The 13625-nt window shown below is 40.7% G+C and overlaps 1 protein-coding gene across 2 annotated transcripts in view; it reads left to right on the plus strand.

The window, feature by feature from the left end:
- LOC121644538 (low-density lipoprotein receptor-related protein 8-like) overlaps positions 1-13625 on the plus strand; it is a 134438-nt gene that overhangs the window by 86645 nt on the left and 34168 nt on the right. For both annotated transcript variants that reach the window (XM_041992559.1, XM_041992560.1), the window contains exon 7: positions 4612-4734. In XM_041992559.1, coding sequence (XP_041848493.1) covers positions 4612-4734 — 123 coding nt within the window. The remainder of the gene's footprint in view (positions 1-4611; positions 4735-13625) is intronic.

Raw genomic sequence — 13625 nt, forward strand, 5'->3', positions numbered from 1 at the left:
TAATTACAGATTTTTTTGTCATTAATTATTCTCTGTCCCAACACCTGGTAATGACACAAAATACAGCGTATCACAGATATGGTTTCAATCAAAGCTGCCCGTTTTATACACTTTGTCAAGGGTGTCTATGTGCAGGTGGTTTCATACAAAACCACCTGCACATGACGCCTTCAGAAATGAACAATACTCCTGAAAATCTTCAATGCTTATTGAAGCTTCGCTGTGCCATCACTTCTCAGAAGAAGGACCCAAATGGCAGGCTGTTTAGAAGATTCATTATGAACAGGTTTCCAGCAAATCTTTTCAATTTAAGTGACCAGGGTTAAGTAAAAGACAATATTTGTATAGCACATTGTTACGGCCCCTGGCCTTTACGGATGGGTCCCTAGCCTGTCAGTCTACACCAGGATATGCAAAGAGTGCTGTGCCAGCGCTGCATCAGGATTGGCTGTGGACCAGCCTCCGAAGTTCCTCCCCTCCGCCTTGTGGATTGGTTGCTAGTGCTCCCGCACTCCTCCATCTGGTAATCATGATGGATGGATAGGAGGATCAGTCATCATTCGGGGCAGCTGTGTCAGTAGGACACAGTTCGCCTCGTGGGTTGTAGTGATGCGAAGTTCGACTCTTTTCACTAACCCAGGTCTTTTACTCTCGAACAGTAAAGTGAACGAATCTTAAACGAATCATGTCGTTCATTTTTACTGCAGGTGGCGTTGTAAAAAAGTCCGCTATTCTCAAGCAGTAAATACTGAAGGCAACAAAACTACTGGTAATGCCACAAGCAATTCAAACCATGTGAAAATGTAGGGAAGCAAATACACACCACAATAAAGTGATTTGTGTCCTACATCCTCCCTGCCATTGTTTAACAGCGCAACAGTGACTCGGTAGCTATCACGTGACAAATGAACAAGAGACCGAGCCGAGAGCGAACGTACTGCTGAGCTTGATACAGCTTGAGCTGTGAACGAACGAAGGAAGACCCATTCAGAGACCGAGTTGCCTGTCACGTGACAGAGAGAAGAATTAGAGAGACCAATCCGAGAGCGAACATACTGCTCGCCAAACAGCCTGAATGATGAACGAGAAAGAGAACGAGACCGTGCAGCCCGAGCTGTCTGTCACAAATGCCTGAGCAGCCTGGCTGTCACGTGACAAAAGAACAAGGACCTGAGGACGGACCTGAGCGAGTCCTGAACGAATCATTTCTGTTTCCTGTCCTGACCTACTGACTGAGTTTATGCAGCTGCCTGCCATGTGGCGAGAGGAGGTACCGCATGAAAATGAACGAATCGCTCACTGAGAGGACCCGTTACTCCCGAGTCATATAAAGGATTAGTTCATACTGAACGAATCGTTCATGACCGACACATCACTAGTGGGCTGTTTTCTGTATGTGTACAAGCCTTGTTCTTGAGCAGGTGTGTCAGTAGGACACAGTTTGCAATGTGAATTGTTTGCTGAGTGTTTTATTAGAGCATTCCTTGTGCAATTGTGTTAGTGGACACAAGATTGTCACGTGGATTATTGTGTGTAATTACTTTTGATTCCCCTGAACAGGTTCTGTACTGGCTGTGCAACAGACGGATTGTTACATAAAAGGATTTGTAAATTGGGAGCCTTCTCATCTCCCCTCCTTTATTTATTTGGGGCCTTTTTGAGTGTTTTCTTTTCTATAGTTGTTGTATACCCGTATAGGGTTTCTTGGTTAAGTTTCCTTTGTTTAGTTTTGTTGTTTAATTTACTGCCAGTTTTGTTCAGTTCCTTTTATAGGACACTTTTAGTTTGCTTTTGTATATCTGTTCACCTGAAAAAGGACACTTTTAGTTGGGTTTTTTGTACATAGCTTTATTTTTGTAAATAAATTGTTGATCATTTTATTTCCATGTCCGGCTCGTTTGTGTTTCTGAACCCTTTCTTCTCCTAGACCAGAAGGGGTTCGAAACACACATTTAAAAAACAATAAAAGCATTACAGATGGTGCAAAGACAGCCTTAAAAAGTAGTATAAGGCAGCAACAAATAGCAAAAATCACAAAATCATAAATTACATTAAAATGATTAAAAGCAAGATAAGTTAAGTTAGCGTGCAGATTTCATGCATAGGTGCCTGAGAAAATAAATGTTTTTAACCTGGATTTAAGAGTTTCTACATTTGGTGAAAGTTTAATCTCCACTGGCAGTTTGTTCCATTTGTTTGCAGCATAACAGCTAAATGCTGCTTCTCCATGTTTAGTCTGGACTCTGGTCTGAACTAGTTGACCTGAGTCTTTGAATCTAAGAGCTCTGCTAGGTTTATATTCACTGAATATATCACAGATGTATTCTGGCCCTAAACCGTTCTGGGATTTGTAAATAATCAGAAGGGTTTTAAAAATCTATTCTGTGACTGACTGGAAACCAGTGTAAAGATTTCAAAACTGGTGTGATGTGTTCAGATCTCTTAGTCCTGGTTAAATCTCTAGCAGCAGCATCTGGGCGAGCTGCAGATGTTTAATGCTCTTTTTAGAAAGTCCTGTTAAAAGACCATAACTGTAATCCAGCCTACTGGAGATGAATGCATGGATGGGTTTCTCTTGGTCTTTCTGGGAGACTAAACTTTTAATTCTGTTGATGTTTCTGAGCTGGTGAAAAGCTGTCTTAGTGACAGCTTTGATGTGGCTGCTAAAAGTCAGGTCTGAGTCTGTCAACACTACAAGGTTACCAACTTGGTTGGTGATTTTAAGAGCCCAAGTCAATGCTGACCCTCCTCTCTTTGCTACCAAACAGAATAATCTCAGTTTGTCTTCATTTAATTGTAGAAAATTCTCCCTCATCCAGGTGTTTATTTGCTCCAGACACTGACACAATAAGTCTGTTGGGCTGCAGTCGTCTGATGACAGAGACACATAAAGTTGTGTGTCATCTGCATAACTGTGATAATTAATGCTAAAGTTCTGTAATATTTGACCCAAAGGGAGCATATACAAGTTGAACAGAAGAGGTCCAAGGACTGACCCCTGGGGGACTCCACAAGTCATGGCCACTCGCTTAGATTCATAACTGCCGATCGTAACAAAATAACTCTGGCCTTCTAAACAGAACTTGAACCAGTTAAGGACCGCTCCAGAAAGTCCAGCCCAGTTTTCCACTCTGTGCACCAGGATTCTGTGAAGGAATCAGTATTACAGTATCAAATGCAGCATTGAGATCCAGCAGAACCAGGACTGATACCAGAATCAGTATTCAATCTAATGTCATTTAACACTTTTACCAGAGCTGTTTCAGTGCTGTGATGAGGTCGGAAGCCGGACTGAAATTTATCAAGATTTCCACTTTCATTTAAAAAGTCATTAAGCTGGTGAAATGCAACTTTCTCAATAATCTTGGAAATAAAAGAGCGGTTAGAGACAGGTCTATAGTTGTTCATTATAGAGGCACCTAGAGTCCTTTTCTTTAGGAGTGGCTTAATAGCAGCTATCTTTAGTGACTTGGGAAAATGTCTGATGCCGGTGAGCTGTTAACTATAAGTAGGAGATCACTTTCTACTGAGGTAAAAACTGTTTTTAAAAAGTCGGATGGTATCATGTCCAGAGTGCATGTTGTTGTCTTCAAATTCCAAAACTGTTTCTTGTAGGATTTTTAAATCGACTATACTAAATTGTGACATGACATCAGACTTATTTCTACATTTTAGACACAGAGTAGTTTTCTTGTTTGACTGTGTGACAATATTTTGTTTAATTGTTTTCATTTTTTCGTTAAAAAAGTTGGTAAATTGGTTGCATTTCTCAGTGAAAAGAAGCTTTTGGCTTATATGTATAGGAGGATTTGTAAGTTTTTCAATCATAGCAAAAAGAGTGCGAGAATTGTTTACATTTTTGTTAATCATTTCAGAAAATGCAGCTCTCTGGCCTTGCACAGCTCATTGTTAAAGCTTTGTTTATACCACTAATAGTGAATTTTAAGTTTAGTTTTCCACCATTTCCGCTCAGTTTTCCTTGACTTTCTCTTTAGGTGTGTGACCACAGTGGTGTTTCTCCAAGGTGTTTTCTGTTTGCTCAAGGTGCTCTTGATTTTTATCGGTGCAATAGCATTCATTACATTCAAGATTTTCAAATTGAAATGTTTCAGGAATCCAACAGACTCTGCACTGGTTGTTGGTAACATAGCTATGGCCTCGACAAACTGAGCACTTGTTCTTTCATTAATGTACCTCTGTGATCAGTGATCAGTAAAGCAAACAAAATACAAAAATGGTCAGCCAAGGACAAGTCAGTAACTGCAACAGAAGAAATATCCACACCTATAGAAATAACCAGGTCCAGAATTTGACCTCAAATGTGGGTCCACCCTAGACCAGGCTTTGTGCTGGTCTAGGGTTGTACTCACACCCTTAATAAAGATCATTTCAACTTCGGTAGTAGCATCATTATGCAGAAAAGTACATTTTGATTTTAGAATAACACATTCAAACTTTAAGGTGCTGTATTTTCCAGGAAAGTTGATGCATTTTTCAGCAAAACAAAGCAAAACTCCACTCTGCACACAATACATTTGCATTGCAAAAAAACTGCCTTTTCTTAAAGTTTGTAATGAAAATGCTGATGTGTTCTCTGCCTGTCGGTTACAGCCACCAAATGTGAAGGACCGCTGAAGTTTCAGTGTAGGAATGGAGAGTGTATCAACAGCTCCAAGGTGTGCGACTCTGTCAAAGACTGCAAGGACCGATCGGATGAGCCCAAAAAAGAGTGTGGTAAGATGGCCTTTTCTGCACACAGTTAGGTGACTCTAGTCTTAAAAAATGGCTAATCAGTGCAGGCTGGTATAAAGACAGATGAAGTTTTTCCTTTGTTTGACTATTGTATGAAGTGAAGTCAAGCTCAACAGCAAATAACAGTCATTGCCTCTCACCTGTCCATCAAGAGAGCATATATAGAAATATCATCCATGAATACCAGCAGCTAATGTAGTACCATAATAATGACCTCCCTTGTATTAACATTTCAAAGGATGTGAAGGCCCAATTGAAATAATCACTTGCCTTCATTAATCAGAACAAGAGGCTGCATATAATAATTACCATCACACAGGAGAAGAGTCTTCTTCTACTCTGGTAAACTGTGTCTTTTTAGTCCATTTCAGACATGAGATATTGAGCATTAATGGCTTCATCACATTGTTAAAGTAATGCTATTCAGTCATTCTGACTTCTGGTGACAACTTATTCAAACATTTTCTCCACGATGATGGAGAGAGCATGCAGGATGTTTGCCTTTCTGAACACCAGTAGTCATAGAATCAGTTTTCTTCTCATCCACATGTCATATTACCAGAATGAGTTATGAAAGTTCTCTGAATGGCTCATCAGAGGTGTGACATAATTAAAGGCGGGGGAGGAGACGCAGTGTCGGGGGGGTTCTGTCTCAGGATGTTAGTGACCTGAGTTCAGGTAGGACTACACCCAGATGGTATGTGGAACAAGAGAAATATATTGATTTTGGCAAGAGGGACAAGAAAGACCAGATGGGGGGTAAGGGATGAGAGAGTGAGAGGTGAAGATGGAGGGATGGATGAGAGGTGAAATAAGGATGGATTTGTGACAGGTGTGAAAGTGGAAGGGAGGATGATAGGTTAATTGAAGAGGAATAGGGAAGGGAGGATGGATAGATGATTTGATGAAAGGATGAGGGAAGGAGAGGATTAGTGATGAGAAAAGGATAGATGGGTGAGAGAAGGGAGAGGATGGATGAATGGATGAGATATGAGAGGATTGGTGACGGGTGAGAGAAGGGAGGGGCGGTAAAAGGATGAATGAGAGAAGGAAAGGGCTAGGAATGAGCGGGTGAGGGAGGATATATTGGTGAAAGAGGGGAGGGAGGATGGATGAAAGGATGAAGGAGGGAGAGAATTAGTGATAAGAAAGGGAGGAAGGGTAGAAGAGTGAGTGAGGGAAGGATGAAAGGATAAAGGAGTGGAAAATTCATTATGAGAGAGGGAGGAAAGATGACAGTTGGAGGAAGGGAAAGAAGGATAGATGAGGGGATGCATAGATGAATGAAGGAGAAGGAAGGAAAGATGGATGAAAGGATGAAGGAGCAAGAGGATTCATTATGAGAAAGGGAGAGGATAAACGAGTGAAATGAATGATGCAGGGAGGGAAGAATGGGGTGCGTAGATGAATGAGGAAGAGGTTGGGAGGTTGGTGGGGTGACAAAAGGGAAGATGGATGGATGGATGGATGGATGGATGAATGGATGGATGGATGGATGGGATTAGTGATGAGCGAGGCAGAGAGAGTAGATGGTGAGGGAGAGAAGAATGGGTGATGGATTAAAGAAAGGATGGATGATGAAAGGACGAATAAATGAGAGATGGTTAAGAGAAAAAACTAAATCAGTGAGGGAGGATGACTGAAGACGGAGTGGAGAGAATGAGATGAGTGGGTGAAGGAGGTATAGGAAGGCTCACCAAGTGAGGTGGAGCCATGAACTTAATCCTGAACTGCCGTAAACAATGTAACTTCCTGTAGAGTCGACTGGATCCGTTACCTTTCACTTCACCTGGGACACTGTCGTCCATGTCGTCATCCCAGTGGTTTGCATTGTGTGTGAGAGACGCTGTAGCAAAGATTTGGCTAATACAATGTAAAAAAACAGCTTGGATGTATCGTCCTAACACCAAAATCAGCAGGTATTCAGCTTGTTGACTTATTCAGCCTGTCTGCAAACAGGATGCCATTAACTAAACATGGTGGAGAATATTCACCTGGTTTGTCGAATCAAAACGGACATTAATTTAAATTCATTTTGTTGGGGACAGAAAAGTTGGTGAGCTTTTAAAAAAACTTTGAGTTATTAAGAATTTAACATGATGTTTAATTTAAATGTATAAGATATAATATATATATTTTTAATATGTTCTTTTATCATTTTTAATAAGTTTTGCTGTTTTAAAGTCTGAAATATATTATTTTCAGTTTTTTTTTATAATGCATATAAAATAGCTTCCCTGCTATCAAAGGTAAATTAATTACAAAAATGATCAGTATTAGCCTGATTAATTAATAATAAATTAAATTGTTAATTCAGTAAAATAAATTCATTCTATGTAATTAATGTAAATAAATAATAAACAACACAATAAACACCAAAATAAATAAATAAAAATAAGTCAAGAATTGAGGAAAAATAAATCCCATTAAAGTAAATTAATCATCAATATCAGCTAAGTTATTTCTAACATCGCTACTGGCCCGTAACTTTACCTTTGTATCTAATTTATTGATTTTTAATGTGATTCATTAAATTATTTGGGCCAATTTAAGCATTGGCAGATTGTCATGGAAAAGCACCAAGTTGCATATTCAGACACATTCAGCGATGAACAGAAAGCAGTGCTCGTCTGAAAGGGCCTGTAACGTCTTCATACACCTTCATCTTCTCACATATTTACAGACTGAGAGGGATGAAAGGTGCATTTGAGCTGAAAGACAAAAGTCGGCGTGTTTAAGAACAGAAAAAGTCTCATAAAAAAAGATTTCCTCAAAGGAGGCTCAATTTGATTGACAGCAGGCAGAGAAAAGTGACCTGTGCCAGGGAGGGAAATCACAGGACAGGTGCTTCCTCCTCATCTTCCATCTCTTCCTCCTTCCTTCCTTCAGCTCAGGTCTTGTCCTCAGCTCATTAAAACCATCTCCACACACACACCTCGCTCATCTCTCTGCTCGCTCAGCCGTTTCCTCTCAAGATCTCCCAACCTAAAACACACACACCCCGCTGCACGGAAACACACACTCAGACGTTGATGTTCAGAATGATTGCGTTTCCAGAGCTGGCCTTTCATCTGAGCTATTAAAGACAATGTATTTCTCTCTGCGCTCAGGCAAATGTTTTCCTGTCTCATTAGAAATAATGACATATCACCGTAGCATTCAGCACTTAATGTTGCACCATTACTTCCACCGAGACAGTGAGATACCGTGGGGACAGAAAGACGGGACAGATTTAGGTGCAGCGAAGAAGAAGGGATGTGATGTTTGTTGGCCCATGGGAAAAGGGAAAGTGGCCTTTAAATCAGGCTGGTCTGGAGACAAACTGTCCATTTTTTTCTCAGGGTCTCTCCAGTGGCTTCTTCTTTACACATCCTGCCCCTCATAAAGAGACAGAAATGAGCGAGACATTGAGTACAGCTACATCTTGGTCTTTTCTTCTTCCTGCAGTTCATGCGTCCATGAGTAGATTGCTGTTGCTTGTCCAGCTGCATAATAGATGGGAATTTAATGTTGCTTGTAGTGCTCAGAGTCTGAGGATAGAGCACATTGCAGAGATTAAAATCTCCACATGAAATTTACCTGCAGTCTGTTTACTTGTGGCAGTAAAGAGAATTAACTCATAGATGTGCTAAGATTTTGTTTTTGTTGAAGAGTTGACTTTGATCACACTTTCAGTAAGTCAGGGGGTGTTTTTAGTAATAAATCTATCAGATAACTCTGCATCTCTCTGTCAGCTCTACAGAGTTTATTTTTCAGCTCATTGTTTTAATTCTTCATTCATTCTCACCTACCTCACTGGATAAATTTTAACTGCTGCTGGAAGCAGTTTATTCTTTTTCCAGCAAAATATGTAGTGTGGATTCTCAGTTATGTAAATCACAGTAATCCTAAATGCTTCAACAGAATATAACGGGGCTGCATAAAGAAGTTGAATATAAACAAGAAAACCAGCATTAAGCAGAGGAAGTCGCCTCAAATATAACCTGACTTACAACTTACAAAACAGCGTCAACTCTCCTTGAGTGGTTTCAAAAACCAAAAAAAGAGGCTCAGTTACAGTTTTTACACCAAATTTAGCCAGTCTAAACAGATTTTTCAAACACAGGTAAAGAAGCCGATAAAAGTCTTCCCATGGCAAGCAACAGTAGCTTTATCAAAAGTGTACAAAAGACAACCACCTGGTCCAGTCGAGGACAGGCCTGTCTTTCTGATAATCACAATTTTCTGAGATAAGTTAACTAGTTCAATACTTTTACTGGACCACGGGTGCCTTCTCCAAACAACTTGAAAAAAAAAAAAAAAAGATGCATCCAGTTTTCTTGATAGCAGGCTGTCCCTGCCTTCAGCATCCTGAGGCTGAAAGATCGCAAATTTTGCTTCCAGGATGCTGCATCGCTTTACAACAGTATTTCACATTATGGCACCACATCATATATATGCTATCAACACACCAGCCCTTTGAACATGCACCATGGCTGATTCAGCAAAGAAATACAAGAAGACATTATTTGAGGAAGAGAAGCAAAAGAAGTGATAAAGTCAGAGAGCAAGATTTAAAACAAGTTTCAACATCAGACTGACTCTTACTGACTGGAGAGAACTGAGAGAAGAGGCAGGATGAAGATGGATGCTGAATTATTTAGCCACCATTAAGGGGTCACTGAAAAAAATCTGCCAAAGTTCTGTAATGCCTCTTTAAGACTAAAACCAAAATGAACAAGGGTTTAAATATATCACTTTTGCAATCATCAGCTGTTTAGAAACACACATTCTAAAAGTTCACATGTACTTAGTACTTCCATAGGAAGATGCTAAGTTCACCAGACTGTGTTAACGTCTGTAGAGTTTGTTTGTACTGCTTCCAACTGAATAAAACATAGATGAGTCTTGCTTTAGTTCAAAATAAGAAAAACAAAAAAAATCAATTTGAAAAATATTTCCTATTATAGAAAGATCTACATGAATTTCATATAAAAAAATACTTGCATAAATATCTTAACAGGGTACTTGTTTAGAGTATAACACCAGGAGTTCCTGCACTTAAAAAAACAAAAACCACAGAGATAGAATGTATAGAATGCAGAAATTATCATGAAACATTGGATTTCCCAGAATGCACTACACCAGAGGACTGGTGTAGAGATATATTGAGAATTCTCCCATTGACAGAGTTCATTAAGATCTGGCATCCAGTTTTGGACTCACTCGATCTATCTGGACTAAGAGAGATATCCAGTATATCGATTGATGGGTCTCTGATCAGTCATGACGGGTGACTTTGCTCAGCTCTTCAAGCTGTGCACAATTTACAAATTAGCTGCAATGAGCTGAAGTGTGCTGCTGTGTTTGTTATTTCTGTTGTTGATGTTTGGGGAAACAAATGTGCAGAAGCTCCCATTTACCGATCATGTTGTCATCTTTGCATAATCTGATATTTTAAGTAAGAAAAAAATATGAAAGTTGTTTTGATGGTGCGTGCAAGGACTTTCAAAAGAAGGTGCAGTTATAAAGCTTCATACAAATACATAAATAATTAGAATCAATGAGACAACAAGAAAGATAAAAGTATTAGACAATTAGACAAGAAAACAGGGATTTGCCTTTATGACTGCTTGTCCTTTTTAAAACCTGAGGTCATCCAGTTCGGGAACACTGAGAACAGATGTTGCCAGACTCGGCCAAAATGAGCATTTTGAAGCCCTTTGCCTGAAATGTCTGCACTAAAACCTCTCATTTTGTTCTGCTTCACTTTATCACAGTTGGTCTTTCCAGAGATAATGTTCATAAATTGTTCTATGATCTGATAGAGGCTGAGAGCTGCAGCTGCTAAGAGAGATTCAAATTCACCCTTTTCATTTGTGCTATGTACCCTCTTCATTTATTTTTCCCCATTAACACATACACTGATATTGACATGTATGAACAAATCTCCTTTCACTGAGACACCAAACGTATTCAAATAGATCTCATGTTTGCGGAGACGTACTCATTTCATTGTGGGTATGATATTTTCAAGTAGAGGCCTAAAAATAGGCACAGTGCTTAAAGGGTTAATAGCACTATCAGTTTCATAAGTAAAGTTAGAAGACATCAAGATAAATAGTTTCATTCTATAAATATTGAGTTTTTGTCATTAAATTTTGATGCACTGTGAACAGTTAGTTGTTGTTTCAAAGACATTCTGCTGGATGGTGAAATACTCTCCTTTTTTTTCGATCAATAATGTTGGATTATGAAAATTTTTATTTATAATTAAAAAAATGTTAAAAATGATTTATTTCTAATTAATTGTTATTAACCACCACAACTTGTGTTGTAGCAAAATCTAGGAGGTACTGACCAGTTTTATAAATGCATTGTACTGTTTTCTTAAATTGGCTTTTATTTAAAGTGCTGCCAAAGTTTTGTGTCAGAAAGTATGATCATTATTCTCACAACTCATGCAAGGACTCGCTGAAACGTCCACAGAGAGAAGCACTGCTGATTAATTCGGTATAAAATAAATTAAACCCAGAAAAGTTCAAGCATTTTGTTTTGTTTGTTGTTGAGACATTCAGTTAATGCAGCTTCATCTTGACACCAGTGAGCATTTAGCTGATGCAGCACTTTGCTTCGGCTGAGTTGTTCACTTACACTCACACACACACAAGCTCAGCTTTCAGCAGATGATGATATAAAGCTCACTGGTTATTGACAAATGTGTATCACAAGATTGGGAAGCATACTGTTGAGAATTAAGCATTGTGTTATTTAGGACTGTGGATTCTCTTGGAGTTTAATCTCGTTTTTCTTTATCAACATTTTCCAGTTGTTCGTCATTTATTTTGCAGCTTTGCTTGAGGTGTGTCCAAAGAAAAGCTGCATGCTGCAGAACAAAATGCTGGAAGAAGTTTTATTTTTCTCAGTGCTTTTACCCCCTGTAGTGATTTAGTGTCATTAAACATAAAAAACGTTTGATAAAAATATAAATTTGAATAATTATATAAAATTATGAATTTTTGATCAAACCTCGAGAGCACCACCACACAGATACCTCTAATACTGATATAATGGCCATGTGGACACCATTAGAGTACTAAATTAATTATCTGAATAAATTAATTAATCCAAGCTAGTCAGTTAATCAGTTATCAGTCAGTTAGTCTCAGGACACTAATAACGTGAATTCTTAATTCGAAGGGACCCATAACATGACTCAAAGGAGGAGATTCACAATAACCATACCAGTTTAGGATAAATATGAAGTATTTATTACTAGGCTAATCATGCATAAATGTCGAAGGAAAATATTTACAAAGGTTCGATTGGGAAAATGAATCAAACTTTGTGAAATGCAGAATATTATATTCAAACCAGAAACTTATTTCAAGGGCATGTAATGTGTCAAACTCCTCCCTAAGCCGCCACCTTACCGGGGTGGAGGAGTTTGCGTGTCCTGATGATCCTAGTGGCTATGTTGTCTGGGCCTTTATGCCCCTGTTAGGGTCACCCATGGCAAACAGGTATCTAGGGGTAGGGACCAGATGAAGCGCGGCTCAAAACACCCCTATGATGACGACAAATCATGGACCAAGGTTTCCCTTGCCCGGACGCAGTGTGAGCTTAGCGGCTGCCAAAGGCGGGGACCCTGGCGGTCTGATCCTCGGCTGCAGAAGCTAGCTCTAGGGATGTGAAATGTCACCTCTGGCGGGGAAGGAGCCTGAGCTGGTGCGCGAGGTTGATTGGTTCCGGCTAGATATAGTTGGACTCACCTCAACATACGGCTTGGACTCTAGAACCACTGTCCTTGAGAGGGGCTGGACCCTCTTCCATTCTGGAGTTGCTCCCGGTGACTTGGCACCTGTGCGTTGGGGTTAACCCTGGTGGACGAAAGGGTAGCCCCCCTCCGCCTTCAGGTGGGGAGGACGGGTCCTGACTGTTGTTTGTGCTTATGCACCAAACAGAAGTTCAGAGTACCCATCCTTTTTGGAGTCCTTGGAGGGGGTGTTGGAAAGCACTCCTTCCAGGGACTCCCTCATTCTGCTGGGGGACTTCAGTGCTCACATGGGGAATGACAGCGAGACCTGGAGGGGCATGAATGGGAAGAATGGCCCCCCTGATCTGAATCAGAGTTTGTTCTGTTGTGTTGCTGGACTCCTGTGCTTGTCAAGGATTGCCCATAACGAACACCTTGTTCAGGCATATGAGTGTCCACATGTGCACTTGGCACCAGGACACTCTAGGCCACAGTTCGATGATTGACTTTGTAGTTTGTCATCGGACTTGCGGCCGCAAGTCTTGGACACTCGGGTGAAGAGAGGGGCGGAGCTGTCAACTGATCACCACCTGGTGGTGAGTTGGCTCAGATGGTGGGGGAGGATTCTGGTCAGGCCTGGCAGACCCAGCCCCTGTCAGAAAGAGTTTCAACTTTCATTTCCGGCAGAGCTTCAGTCATGTCCTGGGTGAGGCTGGGGACATTGAGTTCGAGTGGGCTGTGTTCCGTTCTATTGTTGAGGCGGCCAGCTGCAGCTGTGGCCGTAAGGTCGCCGGTGCCTGTCGTGGCGGTAACCCCCGAACTTGTTGGTGGACACCAGGAGTGAGGGATGCCGTCAAGCTGAAGAAGGAGTCCTATTGGGCCTTTTTGGCCTGTGGTACTCCAGAGGCAGCTGATGGGTATCGGCAGGCTAAGCGGAATGCAGCTTCGGCGGTCGCTAAGGCAAAAACCCGGGCATAGGAGGAGTTTGGAAAGGCCAAGAAGATTGACTTCCGGACAGCTTTGAGGAGATTCTGTACCACCATCTGACGAATCAGGAGGGGAAAGTAGTGCTCCATCAACACTGTGTACAGTGGGGATGGGGGTCTGCGGACCTCGACTTGGGACGTTGTGAGGCGAT

This window comes from Melanotaenia boesemani, chromosome 8, assembly GCF_017639745.1.
Source record: "Melanotaenia boesemani isolate fMelBoe1 chromosome 8, fMelBoe1.pri, whole genome shotgun sequence".
NCBI classification, from domain to species: domain Eukaryota; kingdom Metazoa; phylum Chordata; class Actinopteri; order Atheriniformes; family Melanotaeniidae; genus Melanotaenia; species Melanotaenia boesemani.